Genomic DNA, 27,174 nt, shown 5'->3' on the forward strand with positions numbered 1-27,174 from the left:
GTTTCAGATAAAATAGCCTTAGTTTCTGCTCCATACAACAAAACAGAAGTAACCTTATGTCAGTAATACGCGAGTGCAAGGGTAATCGAGAATTTGCCATACTTGGCGTGTATAACAGTTGTTTGTGAAATCGCTGTGGTCAGTATTCTTTCCAAGTTTAGCAAATAACCTTTCTCATTCTGATCACCAATAACCGCACCCAAATAAGTATACTGATGGACAAGCTACAGTTCAGTATTTTCCAAAGACCAAGTTGGTGTTCTTTTCAGCTTTTTACAATTGCAGATCATTACTTTCGTTTTCTCAAGATTTATAGTATAACAGATTTTTTAGGACATAGAACGACAAGGCATTTAATAATCTCTGTAAAACCTTGGACATTAGGACCAAACCTCTGCATAAAGTAAAGCTGGAATCGATTTGGCAGCCAATTTCGGGGCATCAGTAATGATGTCCCTTAAAGAGTCTCCAATGTCGGAGATGAAAAAATGTAAAGAGGGCCGAGTCAAGGATACAACCTTGTCTGAACCCTCCAAGTTTCACTCAATTCAGTCAAGTCGCCCTTTAGCGTCAGTCTGACCTGGATTTTCGTGTTCGTATATAGGGCTTATATAAGTGCAATAATGTAGGTTGGACATTTAGCGAGATGTAATTTGTCTAATAGAAGCTCTCTAGATACAGAGTCGAATGCCGCACGAAAGTCGACAAATGCAATGTAAAGAGGTTGTTTTATGGTGGATAAATGAGATATGATAGATTTAATAGTCATCAAGTTAATTGATGAACTAAGTCCTGCTACGAACCCTGTTTGACACGGATCACGCTTACGATGTTCGATAGCCCATTGATTGAATTTTCTAAGAATAAACTGCGTGAAAATCTTCCCTGGTGCATCCAGAAGAGCAATCAGCCTGTAATTGGAAGGACAGGATCGATCGCCCTTCTTGAAAATAGGAACAATAACTGATCGAAGCCAAGAATCTGGTATGACATCAGTTTCTAGAATATGACAAAAGATGTTATACAGAATAGTTGCCCATTGTTGTGGATATTTGGACATCCAGTTGTTCAGCCCAGCCGGGCCTGGAGCCCGTGAACTACTTGATTGTAATATGTAATCAAGCTGTCATCCTCTATTATTTGTAACTTCGCTTTATAGTCATACACCCTAGGCTGTTTCTTTTTGGGTCGCGAATACATGTTGGAGTAATATAATATCCATTGATTTTCCGATTGTCCATTAATCTGAACTGGAGCTTGTCCGGCGTGGTTTGCTAGATTGAGTAAAGTCCAAATCTGTGATTACATTTTGGTTGTTATGGCATTAAGCATGTTTTCGCCATCACGTTGATACAGGTCAGCTTTCTTGGATCTCAGCCAATTCTTGTACTTGCATTTTAATGATTTTATAGTGCTCAGTCTCTCAGATAACGGGAGAAGCAATGCTAATTTCTTTTGTTTGCGAAAGTCACTTTTCCGTTGCTGCACTTCCCGATTAAAGCTATGCTTATTTATATTTAGAATGACGATGGGGCATTGCAGCAGGATGAAGTTTAAAGAGCTGCAAAGCAGAAAAGCAGACATATATGGTTCTCATGGGAAAGTGACATTCACAGCAGTGTGACAATGGACGCGTAAAATGTTGACATTAAAACGATGTAAAGAATCTGCATTCTATCGAAATCGAATTCTCGAGTTGTTAACAATTATGTGTTCATTGTAAGTACTATGATTTTTATGGAAGACTGATGGTTCCAAGGACCAATGCAGTGTCTAAAACTGTTTGATCACCTCAAATTTTATAACCATAGAGAAAGTATTTTGATCCACATAAATATAATCAATGATGGATTTACTTTTAGCTTTACGCCGTGTACTTGGTGGAATGTCACGCAATAAAGCACTGTTTACCATTATTAATTGCTGTTCTTTCATAAGTGTTTTCCACTTAGTGCAACTCAAGTTAACTGGTCCCTTATGTGAGAACAAACACTAAGTTTAAATCACCAGCTAGTATAGTATTGGTAACATCTGATGCCTGAGTTGCCATGTCTAGCAAATGTTCTAGATCTAAAAGAAACTTGGTGTCAGATATCACAGCTGGATTTCTATAAATGTTAATAAAGGCAATAACTCATTCGGGGTGTGTTATTTTAACCATCTGTAGATATAAATTAGGTGCTTTGCATGGCTGAATTTTAAAGCCTTAACTGATCTTAACCGCCACCATCAGACCAGACGAAGCCCGGCCTTTCTGAGCAGCTTTAGCCGGATGTAGGATTATATCATGGCCATCCCATATAGGTTGTTCCTTCAGCCAGGTTTCCTGAAAAGCTATTATATCGTAGGAGTTAATAGATTTGGCACTGGGTCCAAACAAATGGGAGAGTCCACATTTATTCCATCTAGAAAGGGTGACAATATTGGGACAATTTTCATCAGGTAGTTATGCATATGACATATGGTCACAACAAGAAGACCATGGTTTATGAATAGAGGTTGAGGTCAAGGTTTTAGTCTGCTTATAAGTATTAGGTAGCTTAATTGGCAGTGTATTGTCTCTGTTTTTAAAGTGTGCAATTCTGTTGTCATAATTGAAGAATTTGGGATCTTGGGCTATGACAAAACCTAGAGCAAAAAGCTCCATTTTGGCCTGCCATATAATATTCCTTATCACACCTGAGCGGCTCCACAGTTTCACCACAGATAGATTGCTATCATTTAGAAATTCCACTTGCTCGATGTCCACTGAAGTGACATCTTCTAACATCTCAATGTCCTCAAAGATGGCAAGAACACTTGCTCTATTGAGATCATAATTGGGGTAAGGCAACAGTCGACATTTCATTATAAGTCGATGGTGTGGATTTAAGCTTTTAAGGAATTTACCATCCTTATTCTCACTTGGCAGGTGAGGTTATTTGCAACCGAGATTTTGAACAGCAATCGTGGCTGCAATGTGCTGCTTTGAATGTTGTTGTTGTTCCAGGTTATGGAATCTTTAGTCTATGATATTTCTCACACTCTTGAGAAGCTATTTGCTGTGAGCCAACAAGAAGGTTTCACCTGTTTCGAGATCAAATTTTCTTCTATAGATTTTTGAATTTCCGCTCTAATTTGCGGAAATATGGTATCACTCAAAATCCCATCACTTTTATAGTAAACTACTGTCTTTCCAATTGGCTCAGAAAACATCTTTTTGGGTGAGTGATTAAATTCAGCTAATGAATGTTTATTAGGCACCTTTTTGAGAGGCAGTCAGGCCATAATTAAGTTGCCTAATGGAGGGTAATGGTATTTGGAATTACTTTTTGATTGTTGATGTCTTGCTTATTACGCACTATGTTTTTGTGCTTAGCAACTACAGCTGCACTGGCACAAGCCGTCAGCTTCTTAGGTGTTTGGATTCTTCGAATGAACAGTTTGGCACAAGATTTAGAAGGGAGGTTCACAGTCTTTTGATTCTTAGTTTTCTTTCGTGTGGTGGCGATTACTGATTTTTCCTCCTTCAATCTCGTATCAAACATATTGTATACTGGAGGCAATTTCTCATCTCCAACTATTACAGAATCCAAAGGTTTTGCTGGTAACACCCGACCCAAAGCAGAAGATGGTTGTCCCGCTATATTTTCTTCACACGGGCGTATTTGTGTGAAGAGGGGAAGAAAGGTTTTCTCACACGCAAATGGAGGTAGAAAAGGTTTAAATGACTCATGAGGTGCACAATCTTGTGTATTTCGTGTTCTTGCCAAAAGATTGTAAGTAGGGAGTGGTGTCAAATTGTTATTTGTCCCCTTGTTTTTATCCTGCCTTGCCATCCATGCTACTATCTGATCTATTTGTTTTGACTGCTGAGTAAGTTTGGCATACAGCATTTCAAATAGCTTGGATAGTGATAATAAAGTCATGTTCATTGCAGATAGAGTGATTATGCAAAAAGGTGACTATCTTACGGGTGTCAGCTGAGTAAAGGAAAGTGAAAGGTTTGAGTAATTATGAATGGAATTTTCAAACAAACTGGGAGATTGTGAGAGACTATGAGTTTGCGTAAGAATGTCTTTGTCATTAGGAGAAAGCGATAAAGGAACAATATATCAGTTTCACTACTTCCCACACCAATCGGAAATGTTTGTGCCTTAATGGATGGCTGTTCGACATCAGCATTAATTGGAGCATATGATAAGTCATCCATATTAGCCAAACATAGGTCAACAATTGGTACACCACCCTAGTTGTTTGAATCAATAATTAATGGTTGTGTGCTAATCTGTTCACAGCCCACAGAGTTCAAATCAGGTGCAATCACAATGGCTGACAATGACAGCTTAACACTCGCACCAGACAAACTTAAAGTATCAGAGATAGAAACATTTGAAATATCATCAATAGTTGGTTGCAACAGAGAAGGAACTTTTCCTGCAGAAACAGAATAAACAATTGTGCAATCGGCTGTAGTACAAGTAGGTTCGGTTTCTGCTTGAGGTAGACAAAACTCACGGATATCCCCTTCAGAATTCTTCCTGTTTGGGGTGTTAACGGAGCTTACAGTCAGTTTTTTTTTCCGTCGCGTGAAAAGGTGATTGCTTTGGCAGAGTAGCATTGAGAAGCAAAGACGCTCGCGTGACTACAACGTGAGCAGGCATATCTGATTTCAAGGTGTAAAGACTATTTTGCAGGTGCCACATTGATACACGTATGTTTATGCAATCCAAACAGCAGACTCCCAACAATACGGTTGAAATTTCAAGGCAAGCTCACGTGGCTTGATCTCCATCCAATCAGTGGTGCCGTTTGCTGCTCAGCAAAGCAGCACTTCTGAGCACTTCCCAAAGAGCGCACACAGCAGTTTATATAGGGAAGGTGATGCAAGGGGCAGAGCTTAGCCAAAACAGCCTTGTTATCTGTTAACAACAACAGATAATCAACAGTAAATGTAACGTTAAAGGCTGTAATGATGTTGTAAGTCCACATCAATATATCAGAGTCTTCTGTACAAGTTACATCGTACCACTAGTAAGGTTGAGCAAGGACATGTCCAGGAAACCACAGTCCAGGCAGAGTCCAAGGCAGCAAAGCGGCACTTCCGAGCACTTCCCCCATTCTAGCTATTACTCTCAGCCAGAGCTCCCAATGAAGTACACTGGAAGCCATCACCCCAATCAATCTCAATCTTAGAGCTTCGCCTGCTCAACACTGGTGGGGGGCTGCCCACTCCCACATACCACAAAGCTTCTTTTGCGCCAAACAAAAAAGGTCTGTCTCTTCTCTACCACAACTACAGGGTTCAATCCATCTCACTTCAAAGAGGTTTCCATCCATCTCAGCCCAAACAGGTCTAGTTCTCACACAGGTTTGAGTCTGCAGTACCTAAGTGCAAAGCTCCTCCTGCCCTACAATGCAAGAGACCCTTGCCATCAAATCTCCCACGGTGGGAGAGAATGTACAACTAGCACGCAAATAGCCAAGCAAAGTTGCTACTCACTTGTCCCCGGGTTTGCCAATCCAGAGTGGCAAGGTCATGGCACATTGCTGCAGCAGGGTCATCAGCACGCCACGACGCATGGTCTTGCGGGGCGGCTCAGATTCGCTGTACAGTCCTGCAATCTTGGCAGCTAGAGAGAGAGGGAGAGAGAGAGGAAGGCTAGAGGTAAGAAGACATTCTTTTTGAGAATATATGCACGCGGACACACGTAAACATATGTAAACACACACACCCTGCATGTGTCCCTGCCGTCCGCTCCCTTCGGTCTCCTAAACATCATTCCACCTTGAGAGGACCATCTCTCTACAGATCTCTTTGATCGAAACCCATGTCACTCAGTTGAATAAGGGGCAGTGGCTCTTAAAACCTATGGCAAGAAAATGTGAAACAGAAATTGAAAAGCAAAGCCACAGGAAAAGGATTCAACAAAGGGGTAAAGACCTCCTTCTCCGGATTGGCCGATTCTCGATGTACGCTGGTCATTCTGGGGCCAGTTTCTTCAGAAGCCTCACTTTTCTGCAACATGTACTGCTGGCCCCATGGATGAAAGGCTTGCAAAGCCTTTCTTTTTACTTAGAAGGAGATGCAAAAAGTCTCAGTGCTGTGGGTACCAATGGTAGCAGCTGTTTGGCCGGCTATCTGTGCACAAGGACGCCAATATCAAGTATTGTCGGTTTGCTATTTTTATTAGGGAATTATGTACAAGTCAACTAAAACAGAAAAGCATGATCGCCATAAGTAGTAAGCAAAAGGATGGCCTTCTTCCAAAAGACATTTCTTTCCCGCTAGGTAGGCCTTCGGCCCCTGGAGCAGATGTCAAAGTATATGTAGTTCCTAAAAGGTTGCTTCAACCACCTGCCCCTTTTGTTGTGGTGTTGACTTACAGGTGCCTGAATATTCTGGTTTTCTATAGCCTGATACAGGCTTTCTAGGGCCCTGTACACACCACCATTATCTGCCACCAAGGAGATGGGTCTGCAGTCGGGGTCTGTATTGACAGGCATAGAGGGACCGGGCCAAATGTACCCTGGATTTCTCCCTCTTTGCTTCTCTAATCCGACTGGAACATCCTTGTCCCAGCCTTTTACCCTCATCCTGTGTTTCTACCTAGGGCTGACCTGTTTCCGCTGTCTGTGTCCTTGTCTTCTTTATCCTCTCATTCAATCCGATCTTATTTGCATCTCTCCTACCACCTCTGTAACACTACCTTGTCCAGAGGTGGTTCTCCGTCACTCCCATGCCTTGATAAACTCACCTGTATTCCACCACTTCCTCTATATTTCTGGATCCTCATGATTCCTGCTCCTGGACCTGTGGTGCTTCTGATCATATTACCACCTGCACTGCTCTCATTCAACGTTACCATTTTCTTCCTACCATCTCTTCTATTTAAATGTTACCCCCCCTTACTTGGTCTCCATTATCAATACTGTTAGGAAAGTTTTCTCTTTGAGCAACTTTTCCTCCATATTTTTGGGACCCCCAAACCTTTTACACTTTGTCCTGACTTTTTGCAGCCTTCAGCTTCACTTCACTGGCCTTTTGCTCTCATGTTCTGGGGAAACTGACTAGTCCTTCACACTGTCAGTAGTGGGAAACTATGTTTCCCTGAGTCTTTTATTTTTATCTGTTTGGGTAATCTTTTACTATTGCACACAGCATCTTCAAATGCGGTGCAATGGGGTTTCTTTTGTTTGATCCTAGACTACACTCAGATGAATTTTATTTTATTTGAGCTTTAATGCATTTGGCTACTAACTGTGGCAAGTGTCCCAACATGGCCGTGCCATGAGATCTTTTGCTTTTTCTTTGGTCATTTTGTCTTTTAGCCTTCTCCTACCTTCTCAGGTCAGGCAAATCTTTTTATGCATTTGCCCAAGAAAGCCTTGTGTTTCGCGAGCTAGTGCATGCCATGTGTATTTGGAAGCCAGGAAGTGGGTTGGGGCTGGCTGGTCCCAATACACAAACTGGTTTCAGTATGTCTGGAGTGCATGCATTAGTTTCACTTACAGTGGTCCTGATTGGCCCACTGCTGGAGTGCTTGTGAGGGGCATATCTTCATTGGTTGGACTGAGTTTCAGTACTCACCAGAGTTTCTCCCTAAGAAGAGAAATCCTGCAAGGAGCCAAGTTTCCTGCATAGCCGTGAAGACTTTGGAAATCCAGTGGACCTGTTCTGAGGAGGCCTGGTGACCAGCCTTTGCTGATGTCCCGTGGAGTCCTATCAGGCTAGTTATCTTAGAATACCTTAATCAGTGCTTTGACCCACAGCAGTGGTGGGAACAACCATTCTCGACTTCTTCTTGGTGCCTGTTGACTTGGAGTCTTCTGAAGCATTCTTAGACCAACCAGTGGAATGACCAACTCCAATTTGGGCTACCGCAGTAGCAGATTTATATTTCTGTGTTTCCGCTGGGAACTAGGGCGTCGCCAGCTTGCCCTGCAAGAGTGCATCCTTTGAAATTTCGGTGTTCTAGCATCGACGGGCCCAGAGATAGAGGACCGACTTCAACCACAACATCTGTTCCCCTGCTGTTGCCATGCATCAGTGATCGTCCCTGAAACCGGATTTCCCGTATGTGGTCGACATCCTGAAGAGTCCCTCACCGGTGCCTGCAGCATTGTTCAACAAGAAGAGGTTGCACACTCAATCTGGACACCACCAGAACTGTTCTTCCACCCGCAGCTTCTGAGTTTCTTCGAATGGAACAAACAGCTATAAAACTTAACCTCATGTGACCCTCCTTGCCACTCAACTCTCGCTCAGCTGTCAAACACTCCTCTGACATCTGCCACTTCCTGGAAGAACATGACCTCGATGTCCTCTGTCTCACTGAGACATGGTTCACGGCCAGCTCTGTCAAAAGCTTTGACACTCTCCTTCCTGATGGCTACAAGATCCTCTTTGTGCCCAGGTCCAACCATACCGGAGGGGGGTGTAGACCTAATCTTCAGAGTGGATTCCTGCCTCTGTCATTCCTATGCAGGCCTACACCACTTTCGAAGGCCTTGTCTACAGGCTCTCTCTCTCTCTCTCTCTCCTAGCCATTCCCTTAGTGTGGCTACCTTCTATCGGCCACCTGGTCAGGTCTCCTCCTTCCTCTCTGAGTGGGCAGACCTCTCCTCCTCCCTCTTGGACTCGACCACTCAACTCCTCCTCTTGGAGACTTTAACATACACCTGGATGCTTACTGTCCTTCCTCTGGACTCTCTCACGACTTTTGCAACTCTCTCTCACTCTCTATCCTCCCCTCTGGCCCGACTCACTCTGCAGGGCACACTCTGGATGTTCTGATCTCTTCAGACATTCCCCTTTCTATCCCTCTCACCACTCCTCTCTCCTAGAGTGATCAGACCTTCCCCTTTCTATCCCTCTCATCACTCCTCTCTCCTCGAGTGATCACTTTCTCCTTTCCACCGATCTCCCCCTCAATCCAAGCCAACTCCAGCACTGCCACCTACCTTCTCGGTTATCTGACCTAGGAAGCGTGTGTCAGTTGAGGCTTTCGCCGCTTCTTTCTCCCCCCCTCCTCCCCCTTTGGCTGACTCACACCCTGACACAACCCTTTCCATGCTCCACTCTGCTATATCTGATACTCTTGCCCCCGTCATGAGGATCAGCTTGAAGCCCAAAGCCAAGTGCAACTCCTGGCACGACTCAGACCTCGTCACCCTTAAACGCAAGTGCCAGGTGGCTGAGAGGAAATGGCGTGCTTCCGGTACATCTTCTGACAAACTGGGCTGTCGCCTGCTCCAAAGGCAATACCGACTCTGTCCGCACCAGGAAGAGAGCCCACATCCAGGCCTGCATCACTGCGGCATCCAATAACTCGGCGAAACTCTTTAAAATCTGCAAGAAGCTGGCCAATCCTGCTGCAGTCTCTACCTCTCCAGTCCCTGGCTTCTCATTTCATCTCTAAAACTCAAGACATCCTGTCCTCTCTCTCTTCCTCTCCGCCTCCTCCCTCTACTCTCCGCTCTTCCTCTGGCCCCTCTTTGGCCACGCCTCCTACCTCCTTCTCTGCCTTTCCCCTGCTCTCTGGTTTCTATACAAGTCCGATCTATGAAAGTCTCGTCATAACAGGTTCTCACCCGTTCCTCCAAAACCATCAAGGATCACATTGACACCCTGGCTCCTGCTCTGGCTGACTTCTCCATAGACTCCTTCGCCAATGGAGTCTTCCCTTCCCCCTAAAGCACTCTCTTCTGTACCCTCTTCTTAAGAAACCCTCAGCCGACCCCTCCTGCCCGGCTAACTAATCGTCCGATCTCCATCACTCCTTTCCTGGCCATCTCCCAGCTTAATCTTCACACTGAATCTGTTGGTTGCCTCCATGACCATCAGTCAGACATCAGAGCCACCAGAAGCACGGAAACTGCTCTCCTGAACATCCGTGAAGACCTGCCCTCCAACCTCGATTCTAATACCCCCTGCGTCCTCATCTTACTTGATCTCTCCTCTGCCTTTAACACGGTCAACCATGCCATCCTGCTCAACCGTCTCTGTGACAACCTGGCCCTGGCTTGGCTGACCTCTTTCCTCTCCGATCGACCCTCCCGGGTCCAACTTGGGTCCTTCCTCTCCATCTCTCTCTCTACCTGTGGTGTTCCACATGGGTCGAACCTCTCCCTGGCTGTTCAACCAATACCTGGCACTTCTTGCACACTGCATTGCCGTTCTCCGCCCCAACTTTCAGTGCTATGCGAATGACAGGTACCCTCTGATCTCGGGCCCAGGTCCCCTCCCCGCCAGTTGCACTCCTGCGCTTTTTGCCCACCCCTGGCAACCCTTGCACTCGGGGTCTATTCCGTATGCCTATAGTCCCCTACCAGCACTTTAGACACGTGATGTCTGCACTTACACTTGTACTTGCCACCAGCTGGCCTCCCTTTTTATTTATTTGTATTTATTGGTTTCACTGTGTGATCCCATGTACTGCACTGCCCCCTTCCCGTTTCCCTCCCCCTCCCCTGCACTTGCATGATCTCAATGTCACCTAGCCTAGTAAGATTGTCTGTTTTCCCTTTGCTCCCCATCCCTTGCCTCGTTGCGCCTTGAAACACTTGTGTATAGGCACGTTATAAATGCCATATCATATCCTAATGACCTGCCAAGTACGGAGCAGGGGTGGTAAGTTACGATGATACTTACCGGTACTTACCGGCACTCTTATCTCCACCCTTTAAAAGTTTGTAAACTTTTAAATAGTTTTTAACTTTTGGCTTTGCCAATACTTGTTACCTAAAGCACTCCAAATGGTAGAAAAGGTTTTACTGACCAGGGCACACATCTGACTTTTGGACCCTTCATCTCATCCCCAGGACAATCCCCCATCATTTCTTCCCCTCTCTCCACCTCCCCCAACTCCTAAAACCCTTGAAACTTTTTGAACTTTTGGGCACTAGGCCCCAATCAACTTAGGGTTGAACTTTATAATAAATTAGGGTTGTAATTCCTGTGGACCGTCAGTGCTATACCTTATTACTTAACTTCCCTTTCAGGTATTGTGGTGGTGAATTGATTATTTGACACTGACAAACTAACTGAGTGTGTATATATATAAACCCACAAAGAAAATTGTTAAAGGGACGTTATGGTTAAGATGCAGTAGTCAAAACCTTTTAAATTCAATGGAAAAATGTTGTTACAGGGACGTTATGGTTACAGGTAAAACCGCTAAACCCCAAACATTTGCGACTTATGGTAAGATAAGCAACCATAACTCGCCCTACCACTGTGCGCTGCAAGGACCAACTACCTTTTTGATTGTCAGTGAAGAAAAGCATCTGCTGTATATATGTAACTCTACAGATAAAAGGCAGGCAAACGGGATGTCATCAGTCATGTCATCAATGACATTTGTGATTTCATGATGTCATGGATGTTAGTCCTTGCAGCGCACAGTGGTAGCTCGAGTTATGGGTGCTCATATTACCATAACGCGCACATTTTTGGGATTTTACCTGTAACCAGAAATGTCCCTTTAACAATGTTTTTTGTTGGTTTATTGCTTAGGTTTTTAGTAGAGCAGTGGATCCAGAAAGTTCCTTCAGTATAGATTTTTCAGTGAAGGTGATATGGTTAAATTGCGCTACTAAAAACCTAACGTCCCTTTAACAATGTTTTTTGTTGGTTAATTTCATAGGTTTTTAGTAGGGCAGTGTATCCAGAGAGTACCTGTAGCACAGTTTTTTCAGTGAAGAGGATATGATTTTAGTAGCGCAACGTAAGCACAACGTCCCGTTAGCAGTGTTTTTTGTTAGTGAATCTGATTTTTTTTTACTAGGCACTGTAACCAGAACATTGCTTTAGCATAGTGTTTTCTGTGAAGGTGAAAGGTTTGTGGTAGAGCAACTGAACCATAACGTGCCGTTAACAACATTTGTGCATGGACTCCTTGGCTGCCCTCATGACGAACTTGTTGAAAGGGCAAATTCCCCTGTGTATGTATCCATTTGTGCTACCCCTTCTCTTTGCTAATAGTGTCTGTGTATCTTAGAAATTGAAGGTGTACATGTTAAATGTTGGGGAATGTGCGAGTGGTTTTTCTTTTTATGTTAACAATGCATGGTGAGTCAGTGGTGCAGAGTACTGTATCAGATGGCTGCAGGGGAGTAATATTGAGGTTTCCTAGGGAGACTGCACCTGGCTGGCGTATGTGCAATCACAATGCAAGTTTCCATATGACTCCAGTACTGGCCACATCTTCCAATGTACGTTTAAGTAGCTGTGGCATCCTCTTTGTGCTGGTAACGCCACCCCCGTCGCCAGGCCTACGTATTCATACGGTAAGCTACTGCATTTCAAGCAGCCATGGCGACTGCGTGGGTTGCTGTGCAAACAAACCAATGTATGGCTGCAGCACGCCTGGCTCTATGAGGCCCACTGGAAAACAAGGAACAGCAACCTCCAATGTACGGTGGGCGTGTTAAATGTCGCATTAATTTGAATGATGTGCTGCTTGCTTTTCCATGACCCGTGAAACAGACACAGTGTCTCTGCAGTGAGCACTGTGACGGAAAGTGTCAAGGATTTGCTGGCGAATTAAATGTTGGAGTAAACATTTAATTGCAGGTTAACAGTCTGCAGTGAGTCTGCAAAATGGGAAAGCTGGTGCGCCTTGGTCACTCACATACAAGAGCATGTAAAAAGAAGTGAACAAACAGCACATTCTTCGGAGCGCAAAGAATATCAGTGGTGGTTAGAAAAGTAGCGTAGCAGCATGGGTTTTGCTGAATGACATGCATTACTTACCGTAAAAGCATTTCTGATGATTGTATCTGCTTAGATTCACATGCTGTGCATATGGTCCAACATCCAGTGGTAACCGCAGAGTATTGCATCTTGTCTTTCGGGGGACCGAAAGGGGACGTCGGCATAGGTGTGTCTGAAACACTATCCCTATCGTGACGTGTGTAGTACCCAAAATCCCTCACGCGCCGAGGTCCCTCCGATTGTATTTTTTCTGCCATGAGGGAGCCCAAGGCTATAGTGAGTGAGTACATGAAGAGAGAAAGTAGTAAGAAGTCTATGTTCCTTCCACCCCGAGCAGGGAGGCAGGGATGGCGCATGTGAATCGAAGCAGATACAATCATCAGAAATGCTTTTACGGTAAGTAATGCATGTCTTCTGATGCTTGTTAATCTGCTTAGAATCACATGCTGTGCATAGACTAGCGAGCAGTACCCGAAGTTGGAGGTGGGTTGTGAGAAGGAACAGTAGAAAAAAGATGCGTTAGTACTGCTTGTCCCACCTGAGAATCAGACCTAGAATGAGGGTCTAGGCAATAGTGTTTTGTAAAGGTGTGTACAGAACTCCAGGTTGCCGCTTTGCAAATGGACTCTAGGGGAACATTTGCAATTAATGCTATGGATGCCCCAGTGCCTCGAGTAGAATGTGCTCTAGGCTTGAAGGGCAGTTCTCTCTTTGCCACAGTGTAACAGTGTGATGCATTTGACAATCCACCTTGATATTGCTGATTTAGAGACAGGGTCCCCTTCTCTACCAGCTGCCACTGAAACAAAGAATTGTTTAGTTTTCCTCAGTGGTTTAGTTCTATGAACATGACTCCCCTGCGCACATCTAGTGTGTGAAGGCTTCTTTCGGCCATGTTAGTAGGTCTCTTGAAGAACGTGGGTAGTTCGATTGACTGGTTCACATGGACCTTCGAAATAAATTTGGCGCAAATCTGGGATGAGTGCGCAGAACTACTTTATCTTTGTGGACTGTAACAAAGGGGTCCAAGACCGAGAGGGCCTGTAGTTCGCTAACCCTTCGGATAGAAGTGACAGCTACTAGAAAGGCTGTCTTCTAAGTCAGGTCTTTCAGACTAGCTTTATGCATAGGCTCAAAGGGGGGTCCCATGAGCCTAGTTAAAACCACATTTAGATCCCACCCAGGGGCTGGGTGAGTGATGGGGGGGATACATTCTTTTAACCCCTTCCATAAAGGCTTTAATCACAGGTATTTTCCACCATGACACCTTCTGCTGTGACGTGGTGTAGGTTGACAACGCCGCTAGGTGAACCTTTAAGGAATTGAAGACTAACCCAGAGTCCAACAGATGGGTTAGATATAACACAATGTGTGAAGGCGAACAATCGGTGTGATTGACGCCTTTGGAACTGCACCAAATAACAAAACGTTTCCATTTGCTGGCATAGCAATAACGTGTGTTAGGCTTTCTTGCCTCCATCAGTATGTCCATGCATCTTTGAGGGAGTTGCAGATGTCCAAACTCTATGACTTCAGGAGCTAAGTTCAGAGTTTGTGGGCATGGGTGCAGAGTCTCCCCCCTGTCCTGAGACAACATGTTGTACGGGTAGGGCAGCTTGACTGGTGGGGAGAGGGACATTTCCATCAGGTGCGCGAACCAGGGTTGGCGGGCCCACATGGGAGCCACCAGAATCATGGAGACTGGTTCCTGGTGCATCTTGTGCACTATCTTGTTCAGAAGGGGAGCCGGAGGGGGGGCAAAGCGTAAACAAATTTCCCCGACCAAGTTATCCAGAGACCGTTCCCCTTGGATCGGTTCTGGGGGTACCTGGAGGCATTGGGCGTTCTCCTGAGTAGCGAACAAGTCGATCTCTGGAAACCCCCATTCTGCAAAGACATTGGATACAATGTCTTTGTGCAGACGCCATTCGTATTCTTCTGGCAGAGGAAAATCTCTGCTGAGTACGTCTGCCAGAAGATTGAGTTCCCCTGGAACATGTTGGGATATCAGGAACATCTTGTGTTTGAGAGCCCATATCCAGATGTTTTGGGACAGCTTGGATAGCCCTGGAGAGTGAATGCCCCCCTGCTTGTTCAGATAATACATTGCTGTTGTGCTGTCGGTTAGGACCAGCACTGTCTTCCCTTGCAGTTGCTCCTGAAAGGCCTTCAATGCTTTGAACACTGCTAGTAGCTCCAGTAGGTTTATATGGTTGGACGCTATCTGAGTGGACCACACTCCGTGCGCTGTCTGTTGAAGCAGATGAGCCCCCCACCCTGTGAGAGATGCGTCTGTCGTGAGAGTGGCTTCCACTGCAGGGGTGGTGAAGGTTTTCCCCTTCAAAAGGTTCTCCCTCGACCACCACTGCAGAGAGAGAACGAGGGCTGGCGAGACAACTAACAGACCTTCCCATTGTCCGCTGGCCTGACACCACTGGCTGTTGAGCCACTCCTGCATGGGACGCATGCGCAGCCGCGCGTGGGGGACCAAGTATATGCATGACGCCATCATCCCTAGCAAACGCATAGCTTTGCGTACCGTCACCTTCCGACTGGCTACATACTGAGGAACTTGAGAGAGCATGTTCTGAACCCTCTCGCTGGAAGGGAAGACTAGACCGTCTTCCGTGCGAATTAGAGCCCCCAGGAACTGTTTTACTTGGCTGGGGACTAAGCTGGATTTCTTTTCGTTGATAGAAAATCCTAGGCTGAACAGTAGGTCTACTGTCCTTTGGGTGTTCGAAAAAACAAACGTCGAACGAGTCCCCCGTGATGAGCCAGTCGTCGAGGTAAGGGTAAACTGGAACTGAAAGTCTGCGCAGGTGTGCTGCTGCCACTGCCAAGACCTTGGTAAACACCCGTGGCGCCGACGCTATGCCGAAGGGGAGTACCTTGAACTGGTAGTGTTTGTCCTGAATCACGAACCTTAGGAATTTTCTGTGCGCTGGCAGCATTGAAATATGAAAGTATGCATCTTTCATATCTAATGTTGTCATGAAGTCCCCTTGTTTTAGCAATGGGATCACCTCTTGAAGTGTTACCAAGCGAAACTTCTGGGGCTTTATGAACTTGTTCGCTGGGCGCAGGTCTAGAACAGGATGCATGGTGAGATCCTTTTTGGGTACAAGGAAGTATATTGAATAAATACCCTTGTTTACCTGAAGAATCGGGACGGCTTCAATGGCGTCCTTTCCCAGCAGCGCCTCCACCTCTTGGACCAGGATCTGCAGATGTTCCGGTCATAGGCGTCGATGTTTCGGCGGTCTGAACTGTGGGGGTCGGGCGAATTCCACGCAATAACCGTGGGCAACCATCTTTAATACCCACTGGTCTGAAGTTATCCCCTCCCATGCCTTGAGGAAAGATGTTAATCGCCCCCCGACCGGGGAGACATGGGAGGGGACCTGAACTTGGTTGTCATTTCTGACCCGAGGTTGATGCACCTCTGGAATTGGAGCCTCTGCCTCTATTCTTTCCGCGCTTCTGACCCCTCTGGGGGTAGTAAGTGGGGCTTGCAGCCGGTTGACTTGCGTTGAAGTTGCCCGTGCCGAAATTATTTTGGGCGGCGCGGGTTTGTCCTCGAAAGGACCGCCGAGAATTGCTGCCCCTCTGTGAAGAGGGTTTTTGGAAATTTGGTGCAGCGACTTAATAGTCTTGGCTGTCTCCAACGCATCGTCTACCGCCTTCCCGAAGAGGTTGGCCTCTTCTATGGGTTTATTGATGATGGATACCTGGGTCTCAGGCCTGAAACCCGACATGCGCAGCCACGTGTGTCTCTTTAGGAGAGTACCCTGTGCGAGAGACCTGCCTGCTGTCTCTGCGGAGTCCAGGGTATTCTTTACAACATTTTGATTGGCAAGTTTACCCTCCGAGACAATGGCGAGAAGCTTGGCTCTGGTTGGTTCCGGAACCTCCTGGATGCCTTCCTGGAGTAGGTTCAATTGGGCGTCGACGTAGCTTGCCAGCAACGTTGTGTTATTGGCAATCCGGACGGTATAAGCAGCCGCCGACGTGACCCGTTTGCCTAAGGTATACAACCTTTTGGACTCCTTGTCCGGGGGTGACTCTCCCGTGGCAAGGGGAACCCCTGCTCTCTTGCGAGTGTTGGTCACCACCAGCGAGTCTGGGATTGCGTGCCCTTTGATGTAGAGCAGGTCGGTGGGGGAGGGCCGGAAGAGTTTTTCGACCCTTGGGTTCAAAGCCCTCGTCTGAGCAGGTGTGAGTAAAGAAGGGGCCAGCCGTCTCTTTACAGAGCTCAAGAGAGGGATAGACTGGCTAGCCGGAGGCTTGTCATTAATAATGTTTTCCGCGAAATCCTGTTCAGGCAATGCCTCAATCGTAGCAATTTTAAAGAATTCCGCTGCTTTTTTCAACGTGTTGTTGAAAGCCATTTGATCATCCACCGGGGGAGCCTGCCTAACCAGTGTGGATGGGGGAGAGTCGAGGCAAACGATATCAGAATTGTGATCGTCCTGCTGGGTGTCCTCCCAGTTGTCTGTTGCGCCTTGATCTTCCCCATAATTGTCCAGAAAAGAAGTCTCCCCTTCTTCTGTATAGATGTCTCTATACGTGTCCTTCTGGACATCTTCTTGATAATCAACATAGTGTTGAACATTTAGGTGTTGGGCAACTTGTGTATGAGGGTTAGGGTCTACCCGAGCTTTCTTCGGGGGAGGTTGATCAGAAGCACCGAAAACCTGCTGCAGCCGATCCATATACCCCTCAAATTGCTCCGTGGTCCACTTGGATGACCCAAATGGACCCAGCTGAGCAGGAACCGGGTCCTCCGCCCTAAGGCGTTCAGAGGATCTCCTCAGGGTGCTTGAGAGGGGTACCTGGCTCTCTTCGTAAGAGTCCTCAGGATCATCTTCCAAAACCGTGGAAAACCTTTCGGTGGATTGGCCCATAACTGTGGACGAAACCGGTACAAGGCCCACCGCCGTAGCAATCCTGTTGATGCTCTTACTGATAGTTACCGAATCTTCTGGGGACATCGCCTCCGATGATGGCTTCCCGGGTAGAGGCCTAGTTAGAGGCCTACTTGTAGTTTTCGGGCCTGCACGGGCCTTGGAAACCTTGAAAGTCGTCGAAGTTTCTTGTTCAGAAACTTCGGCGTGTGTAGTTTGGGGAGTAGCGCCTTTCTTAAGTTTATTAAGCCCAGTCGTCATGCGCTGCTGAGGATGCGGGGAAGGCTTCGGATCAGATCGATCCAATGGCGCTTGAGCCTTCTTCGACGTCGTCGAGGAGGGTGCTTGGGTTGTGTGTTTTGTGTGGTGCGATTGTAAGCCCCTGTCACCGGGTGTGGTCCCTGTAGCAAGACCGGAGTCGAGCCTGGAAGGGTCGGGGACGGGCGTGGCGGCTCTAGAATCGTCCGCCTCAAGGTCTACAACGTCCGCTTTGGACGTTTGGTCATCCGATGTACCCCCCCCGTCACTCTTGGCTGGTGTCGCGGCAGGGGAGGGAGGCTCCACGCGTGACATACCGTATGCGGCCCACCGCTTCAACCGGCGCTCCTTAAGGGATTAGGTTTAGGAGTTTATACGCCGAACACCGCTTTAGTGCTGTAGGGGGAGACAAGCGTACACGAAGTGTGCTCGTCTTTCCACGGATATCTGACCCTTCACAGAGGGCAGAATCTAAATGGAGTCCTTTCCATAGCAGAAGGGAAGAGTGACCAGACCAAAAAGGAAAGAAGTGGAAAAGAGGAAAGACATCTTATAGCAGTATGGCAAGCCCACTCTCCCTACTGTGTAGGCCGGCCAGAAGGCCCGACCATGTGGAGGTCCGAAGCCCGGATCTTAGGTGCCGGAATCCACAGCCGTAGGCGGTTCCCCCGTAGTCTTCGTCGAAGATGTTCTTGATAGACGAAGTGACTTAACGGGGATTAAACCGACAATTCGGTAAAATATCTCATAAAGAGCTCCACTATAGGGCGACCAGTTATCTGGGCGGAAAAAAACAATCTGAGGGACCTCGGCGCGTGAGGGATTTTGGGTACTACACACGTCACGATAGGGATAGTGTTTCAGATACGCCTATGCCGATGTCCCCTTTCGGTCCCCCGAAAGACAAGATGCAATACTCTGCGGTTACCACTGGATGTCGGACCATATGCACATCATGTGATTCTAAGCAGATTAACAAGCATCAGAAACTTCTCTTCCTGCTCCACGTGATGAAGCTGTGTTTCACATTGTTGTAAGCATTCTTTTATTTCAGAATGTATTCATGTCCGTGAATACTGGTCCTACGGCTAATGGCGTACCATGAAGTGTCTGTAGTGCATGTGACGAGAACTGAAATCGAAGCACAAGGCACCAGTGGGCAGGATACTGCCCTTCCAACAGTAGACTAGGATAATTTAATGTACAGCATTCTGCACAGCTGCTCTGGCCACCAACAGGAACAGTTGTGTATGGCAGCAGATCCAACATCCTTGCACACCATATGCTGCGCTGAAGACCCTTACTTGGCAAAGGGCATTGTATTGTGCATGTACTGCGACGCACAACTCTACAAAGGGGAAGTGCTTGGGAAGGGTTGGTCAGGGAGCATGACAAGGACTGATATATGATATGGCATTTATAATGCCCCTATACACAAGTGTTTCAAGGCGCGACGAGGCAAGGGAGGGGGAACAGAGGGAAGACAGACCTCGATCCTACTAGGCCAGGTGTCATTCAGATCGCGCAAGTGCATGCGAAGGGGGAAGGTGTGAGGTTGAAGGGGGGGGGGGGTGCAGTACATGGGATAAAAGAATAATAACAATAAGTAAAGTGCGGCCAGCTGGTGGCAAGTGCAGGAGTAAGTACAGATATCCGGTGTCAAGTGCTGGTAGTGGGACTGTAGGGATACAGAGACAGTCACAAGTGCAGGGGCTGCCAGGAAGGCAGTGTAGGTGTGCGTTTGCCGGTGGAGGGGACATGGGCACGCGATCAGAGGGTGGTCAGGTAACTAGTGCGGTTTCAGCTAGGGATTCAGCAGGGGAGAGGAGGAGAAAAAGCAGAAGCAATGAGAAAGGTTTTGAGGTGCTTCTGGAACCGGAGATGGTTCTCCTCAAGTTTCAGTGAGGCAGGGAGGCTGTTCCAGAGGCAGGGCCCAGCTGAAGCGAGAGATCTACCACCAACTTGTTGCTTGGAGAAGCAACTGACCCTGAGGGAGTTGGAGGCGGATGAGCAAAGAGTTTGAGAAGGAAGATAATTAGGAAGAGAGAGTTGAAGGTATTGAGGCCAGAGAAGGCCTTGTGGAAAATGCAGAGGGTTTTGAACTTAACCCTCGCAGCCTCTGGGAGCCAGTGCAGAGATTTCAGTCCTGGAGAGATACGATCCCTGGGCTTGAGGCCAAGGACAAGTCTTGCAGTCCTGTTCTGGATAAGTTGCAGAAGGCGGAGAGTAGAGGCAGGCAAATTTAGAAAGAGGCTGTTGCAAGAGTCTAGCCTACAGAGTACCAGAGCTCTGTAGACAGTGAGCTTCTGGGGGAAGGAGAGGAAAGGAAGAATACCTCTGAGGAGGTGCAGCTGGTAGTGTGACTTCTAAGACGTCAGAGATGTGAGGAGAGAAAGAGTGTGGAGTCGAAGACGACCCCGAGGTCTTTAGCCTCACAGGTGGGAGCAGGAAGAGGGCCAAGGAGGGAGTGGGTGTGCTGAGTAGGCAAATCTCAGTCTTACTGGCATTAAGGCAGAGATCATTGGCAGCGCACCACTTCTGGATGGCTGACAGACAGTCAGAGATGAGAGAGAGAGAAGAGGTGGCTGAGGGTAGCCTGAAAATGAGCTGCGTGTCACCGGCATAGCACTGGAAGTTGGGGCAGAGCGCGGCAATGCAGTGGGCAAGAAGTGCCAGGTATTGGTTAAACAGCCTGGGAGAGAAGTTAGACCCCTGCGGAACACCACAGGTAGAGACAGAGATAGACTGAATCCTATTTCAGTGAGGGCCACCCAACATCTCCCTCTCTTTGTGCACTTCCCCTACGTTATCCCTGTAGGTGGTGCCCCTTCCGTACCGACCTTGCCTTCCTTTCCTTCTGTGTGGTGTGATACAAGATCAAAATAAATGGAAAGCAACTGGAAGAGGAAAAAAGTTCAATGAAAAAAGCTGCTTTCAGAGTTGAAAAGGCACAAATAGACGTCTTCACAATGTACTGCGCTTTCTCCATTCCCAGACGAAATGAAAAATAACGCAGCCCCATCTGTGTCTGCGTAATGCGATAAAAAAGTATGCATTAGATCGGAAACATGCGCATGACCTGGGCAAGTGCCTCCGTCATCACAAATGGTATGGAAACTCTGGTAACATATTGTGCACTTTTCCCTCCACAATGAAGTACGATAATGGCGGCATGATCGCGCATCACAAAAGTCTCACAAACACAAACCAAAAACAGTCACTTCATCGCAGTACTCCATACCAGTTCAAATGCACAAAGTAGAATCCAAAATGAGCAGCCAATGCACAGTGTGTTCCATTCACTTTCAATCAATGTATTTCGAACTCCCACAAAAACTCTACACTTTGGCTGGTGAAGCACACAGCCATAACCGCAACTTCTGCATTTCTATCGACAAATACACCATATATCACAGTTTCTGCGTAAAAGCCACACCCAGAAACCTTAGTCAGCAATGCCGTAGCGTGCACAGGGCCATTGCTATGGCCGCCATCTGCAAAAGCGCCGGATGTGGCACGTGCAACCTCGCATTTGCACGATGTCCGCAGACTTATCGTGCTCTGCGCGCAGGAGTGGCGTAATAAATGTCAACCAGGGTAGGGGATTTCGTTTGTAGTGGTGGCTCTCAAAAGAGACGTTTTGTATTTTTCTTTTTAAAGGCGCTGCCATAGAAACCATTTATTTTCCGTTTTTTATAAATGTTTTTGTTTGTTGTACTTCGCCTCACATTCTTACAATAGCGCAGAGGTCTTCAAACTGTGGGACGCGCCCCCCAGGGGGGCACGGCCGCATCCCAGGGGGGGCGCCAGAGCCCAGCATGAAATGTTTGTAAAAAAAAAAAAATTAAAAAAAAAAAAAACACTTTTTTTTTTTTTTTAGTTTGGAGGAAATGGGAAGGGCCTGCTCACATGGTAAGACTGGGCCATAAAACTGTCTTAGGCACCAATGAAAAAATGGCCAGCAGTTGCAAATGGATATTCAGTGTTTAGTCACAGACTGTTTGAATAGTACCCAAGGGGTTGTCATCGCCCTATTGCCCTATAGGCCAGTTCAAGCCTGCCGGCTCATCCATAATGGGTGAGGGGGCGTCCACCCACTGGCCACCTCACCCATTATGGAGGAGCCGAGGAGCCAGCCCAGTGAAACACTGAGCAGTCCCTCAGCTGCTTTTTCCAGCTGAGGGAGTGCTCCTGGGCTGGCTGAACTGTCAAAGGGAAACTGTTTGCCTTTGACAGTTCATTTCCCCAGCCGCACATGATCACGGAGCCATGCAACACTGGGGGTGTTTTGCTTCGCCAGCCTTGCATAGCTCATTGGAAATGCTGGCTGGGGCACTGCATGTATGTAAGTGCAAGGGGGTGCTCCTGCGCCTCCTCGCATATACGGGCAGAGCAACCTGGAGCGGGGTATTTTAGCAACCACGCGAGGTACGTTTATGGTGATTTATTTTTTATTTAAATGTGTATGAATGTGTGTATGCTTGTGTTATGGGACTGTGGTGGGAGCAGGATGGGCGGCAGCACTGGGATAGTGGTGGGAGTAGGGTGGGGAGAGCCCAGGGTCTGTACTGGGAGTAGGGTGCGGTGACGGCACGCAAAAGTTCATAGCGATTTCTACATACTGTCCATCTGGCACTTTTGGGGGGGGCCCGGCCTGCCCAAACTTTGCCCAGGCCAAAAAAGTTTGAAGACCACTGCAATAGTGTCTTCAGTGCAGCCTGTAGATTGGAAAACAAAAGGTCACTGCCAATGGCCGACAAAGAAATGCCATTTCCCTTGAGAAGGTGCACATATCCATAACTAATGTTGTCCTTCCCACAGGAGTACATCGAAGCAGCACGCAAGAAGATGGTCTCTCCAGAAGGTATGACCGACTGGAGTAAGGCGATTCATCCAGGGGTGGACTAAATCCTCCTGTCCCTTAGTCTGGGGGGACGAGCGTTAGGGAGAATTCTCATAAATGTGCCAATTCCCTTGACCTTGGAGACCCCAAGCAACTTTGCTGGATTTTGAGGACTTGATTTTTTTACCTGGAGAGAGTGTGAGCCTTTTTCCCCACACTCATGTATTTTTGATGTGTGTTTTACCCTTGTGTTTTCTGTGAATATGGAGTCTAACCAACTCCATAGGAATCATCTTTTCATTTGTGTTACACAGCACCCTGAGTGCAGGTACACAGGGAAGCCGTTTTGGCTTTTCCAAGGTTTAAATACCTTCTCTGGGATAAACTACTGTTTGCCAGAGAAAGTAAAGTGAAATTGACTTTACTATTCGTTTTAAATTCCTAGACCCAGCACACCCTATCTTACAATAGAGTGCTTGAGGGGTTACTTAGTATGCCCTATGTCTAGAAACTCATGTAGCAGTCCAATGCTACCCTTTCCCCGCAAAATGGCTGGTGGCAGTGGTTTTACAACGAACTACCATGATTTTTCCCAACCGCAAACACTGGTAATGAAAAATCGCAGAAGCCATGTTTTTCAATATGGCGTCTGAGCCCCCTTTGTTCAAACAGGTCCGGGTCTTCTTTTTTCGCCGTTTTTTCTTGGAAAGGTCCTTCTAGAGTTTGTCTCCGAGCGCCAAACCAAGTTTGGTCCCTTTGGCGGGCTTCAGGACTGAAGACACTAAGCCACCTGGATACCATTCTCGGAGCTGGTTGTATTTTCCTCAGAGTGCTGCAGGAAACCGAATAACTAGGGAGAGGCATACCAGTTTGTGTGCTTATCTAGAGCTACCAGGAAATGAAGATTTGCCAGTTGCAGGCTTTTTGACCAGTCCCAGTGCAGTGCAGGAGTCCTCCGACGTCCTCCCTCTTTTCCCCACGACTGAGGCTCACGAACAGCGAGATCTGCAGGAACTGCCAGGAACAGAAGGCTTCAGCTGCATCTTTTTCCTCACTTTAAGGTACTGTGAAAACCTGACCGAGAGAACTTAACTCTCACTGCGAAAGTGCATGAAACTTTTGCAACTTGCAAGCTTAATCAGTTTGTGACCCAACATTTGATTCTTCTTTTTGCAAACTACTTCTGAGAACTTTTACAGAGACTTTACCATTTCATTTACCAGAACCATTTTATCCTATCCAAGACTTTAGCCCATTCACTTTGGCCTAACCTATTGAATTTTATTGACTCTTCTGGTGAACTCAAAGTATCTGCACTGTCTAAGAATAATTGTGCTCTTTCTTTGTGATGTTCTGATAACCTTTGCCTTTTTGCACCTACTTCAAAGTGTACTGAATGCCATTTTGCTCTTCCTTCAAAGTCGTCTAAATGCCTCAGAAACATATAGTTTAGTACTGAAGTATATTTGTGTATAATATTTAATTGCCTCCTTCTAGTGAATGTTTTATAACTGACTGAAATAAATTAATACGTTTTTTACCAAGAAACCTTGAGTGTAAGTGTTTATTTGAATACTTGTGTGATTGTAGACCTCTGTGTAACATCATCACAGCTCACGTTCCCCTCTTGAGATAAGCCTGGCTGCTCAGCAACGCTACCCAACACTGTGTAGTACAGACTTATACGAAAGGTTGGTTTTGCTTACACCTGTAGTCCTAGTTGTGTGCAGTGGTCCGCAAGGGTACTGCATACAAACTTTGCCTAACATCAACCCCAGAATGTCATGATTCCTGCCCCTCATGTCCCCAGCCCTCCAAGATGTCAAGCTGGAGCCAAGCCACAATCAACTACATGGCCCTCAAGGGCCTTTCCATCCCTCCAAAGATCCACTTGGAGTCAGACTTGGCGCTTGTGGCACCAGACTCACTCACTGCCATAGGATAACATTGGGGATTGGACTTGTAGTGCATTGATGGGGACAAGATGGATGCCCCCACATATTTCGGTTCCCAGAACTGCATGTGCGGTATAGTCTTTTGGGTGTGGTTCAGCCTAGAGACACCTGGGATACCCAGAGACTATTTAAGCCACACCCAGGCTGAGAAACATGCTTTGCGTTTTCTGCACCTGCAGTTTGACACTGACCGTGTTCGGATCGGTCTCCAGTAGGCCTGCATCTTTCTTCTGCGTTCAGCTCCTGAAAGAACAAGAACACCGTTAGGAACAGCCTTACCTTGTGGCGCTTCTGCCCATCATTCATCGCTTCTTCTGTTCTGCGGGCAACTCCAGCGGTGTCATTCCCATCCCGGCACGCCGCTTCCTAAGGAAAAGAGAAAAGAACAGAAAAAAGGCATTAGTAAGCATTTTGCAAATCTTCGCTTATTTTTAAATACTGTACGAGCTTCAAACGCTTACCTGAATCCCAGCCGCTCTAGGGGAACTCTGTCTCCGGAACTTCTCATCCATCTGCAAGAGGGAAAAGACTCTCCAGGTTAGCGTGGAAACATCTAGAGGCGCTGCATACCGCGCTTACCCACTGCATTTGTTCTTCATAACCGGCATCCACGCTGAAAACGTCGCAGCACCTAAAAGAAACAGAAAAAGAACTCAGTTCAATGCAAATATGTAAGAGGTGCATCGCGCTCTCAATCACCTTCAGCACTACTCATCACAGCAGCACGCCGCCATCCCCGGACGGCGGCCATCATCTAAGGAAGGAAAGGAACGAAGTTAGAGAACTGCTCAAAAGACTACTTACCTGTCGCACTCTTGCCAGTGAAGTAACTAGGCAGCAACGAGCCCGCATCAATCAACACGCCCCTGCGCTGAAAGCAGGATGGAGAGCACATTATCCAAGAAAACAAGGTGAGCTGTGGATCAAAGGGAAGGGTTGGACCCCGGGGAAGAAGGGGGTCAAGCACACAGACAATAGGGAGTTAAACTCTACCAATCCTGTGTTTCAGGCCCAGTCTCCAGTCGAATAGCCTCCAGGGAAAGGTTCGAGGTCGTAAGAGGTCAGAACAGGCTGAGTGACGTCCCCGTGGATACCAGGTGAGCGTTACACAGAACATTTAGCTTTGACTAGGTAACTATTTTATCTGGTCCATAGGTAAAGGGGACTATTTTCCCCTCTCACATAGTCCTTTACTTTTTTTATGGGTGACCTTTTTATGTCTCTCCATAGTGTATGGTTGAAGTTATAGTTTCCTACAACTTTTGGGATTAGGCTGGGTTGCCCCTACAGGCACTCCTGTACATTTCTCTTTAATGTACTTGGGTGAACCACAGTTTCCAAGTAGTAAAGAGGGATTTTCATCGCCCTTTACATTTTATATAGTGAGCCAGCACACTGCAGCTTATGTGGAGTGCTGGGGGGATACAATGTGTCCCCTTTCTTACTTACCTGGTAATATTTTGTCACAATTGCAATTTATACATGAATGGCTAGTGGCAGTGGTTTTACCTTTATAAAGTTTAGTCTTTATTATTCGCAGGCTGTTAATTCAGCCTCGGTAATGCACAGAAGGGCCACAATTTTTCTAAAATGGTGGGCTCCTTTTTTCACCATTTTCTGTGTGCTCCCTGTTTCTCAGGTCTTCCCCCTGCCATTCTAGGCAGGAACGACCTCAGTGGCCGTTTTGTTTTCGATGGGAATCCTTTAGATTCCCCGCCCATGCTCCAGTGTGTCTATAGGAAAGACAGGAAGCGAGGGAGGAGTCAAAAGCTCTGCAGCCAATTGTCTACCACCAGACAGCCCCTTGCTGTAAAATGAACAGAATGCAGAGGATGTGCTGTAGTTCCTGATAAAAACTCAGAACATGGAAGCTGCTGACAAGTCGACCACTGGAACCAAAGCCGAAGAGGAAGATGAAGAAAACACAGCTGAGACGATTTCCAGCGACCAGAGAGCCTGCTGTGTAACCAGAGCCTGCTTAAACCCTACCTTCCAAGCAACCTGGGGACTCTGAAACTGACGACCCAGAGCCTGGTGAGATTCACTAAGACCACATGCATTTTGGGCATCCCACGTTGTCCTGCGGACTTGCGGTGCTACAATACCCCATTACTCTGGGACCCTGAGCAATAGTGCTGTGCACAGTTTTCTGAATCGAGCTGAAACTTTGGTGGCATCCTGCAGTGTTAGGGAGAAGTCTCCCTTCTACCTTAGAGACCCCCAGCTCTTTTTGCTGGACTTTAGGACTTTTAATTTCTAACCTGGAGAGAGCGAGACCTTTTTCCCCACCCTCTCATGTATTTTTCTGTGATTTGGACTCGGTTTCTTTTTGACTTTGGAGTCTGACAAACTCCATAGGCATCACCTTCACATTGTGACACACAGCAACTTCAGTGCAGTGGCACAGGGAAGTCTCTTAGATTTCCCAGGTTTACACACACTATCTTAGTGCTGGAGGGGTTACTTTGTATTCCCTTTGTCTAGCTTCTCATGTAACATTTTTATGTTACCCTT

General features: G+C 46.9%; 1 protein-coding gene across 2 annotated transcripts in view; it reads right to left on the reverse strand.

The window, feature by feature from the left end:
* The window catches only part of SGF29 (SAGA complex associated factor 29), a 340,015-nt gene that overhangs the window by 220,593 nt on the left and 92,248 nt on the right, over nt 1–27,174 (reverse strand). For both annotated transcript variants that reach the window (XM_069652089.1, XM_069652088.1), the window contains exon 6: nt 5,483–5,612. In XM_069652089.1, coding sequence (XP_069508190.1) covers nt 5,483–5,612 — 130 coding nt within the window. The remainder of the gene's footprint in view (nt 1–5,482; nt 5,613–27,174) is intronic.

Source organism: Ambystoma mexicanum, chromosome 3p, assembly GCF_040938575.1.
Source record: "Ambystoma mexicanum isolate Mex_15411 chromosome 3p, UKY_AmexF1_1, whole genome shotgun sequence".
Taxonomy (NCBI): Eukaryota; Metazoa; Chordata; class Amphibia; order Caudata; family Ambystomatidae; genus Ambystoma; species Ambystoma mexicanum.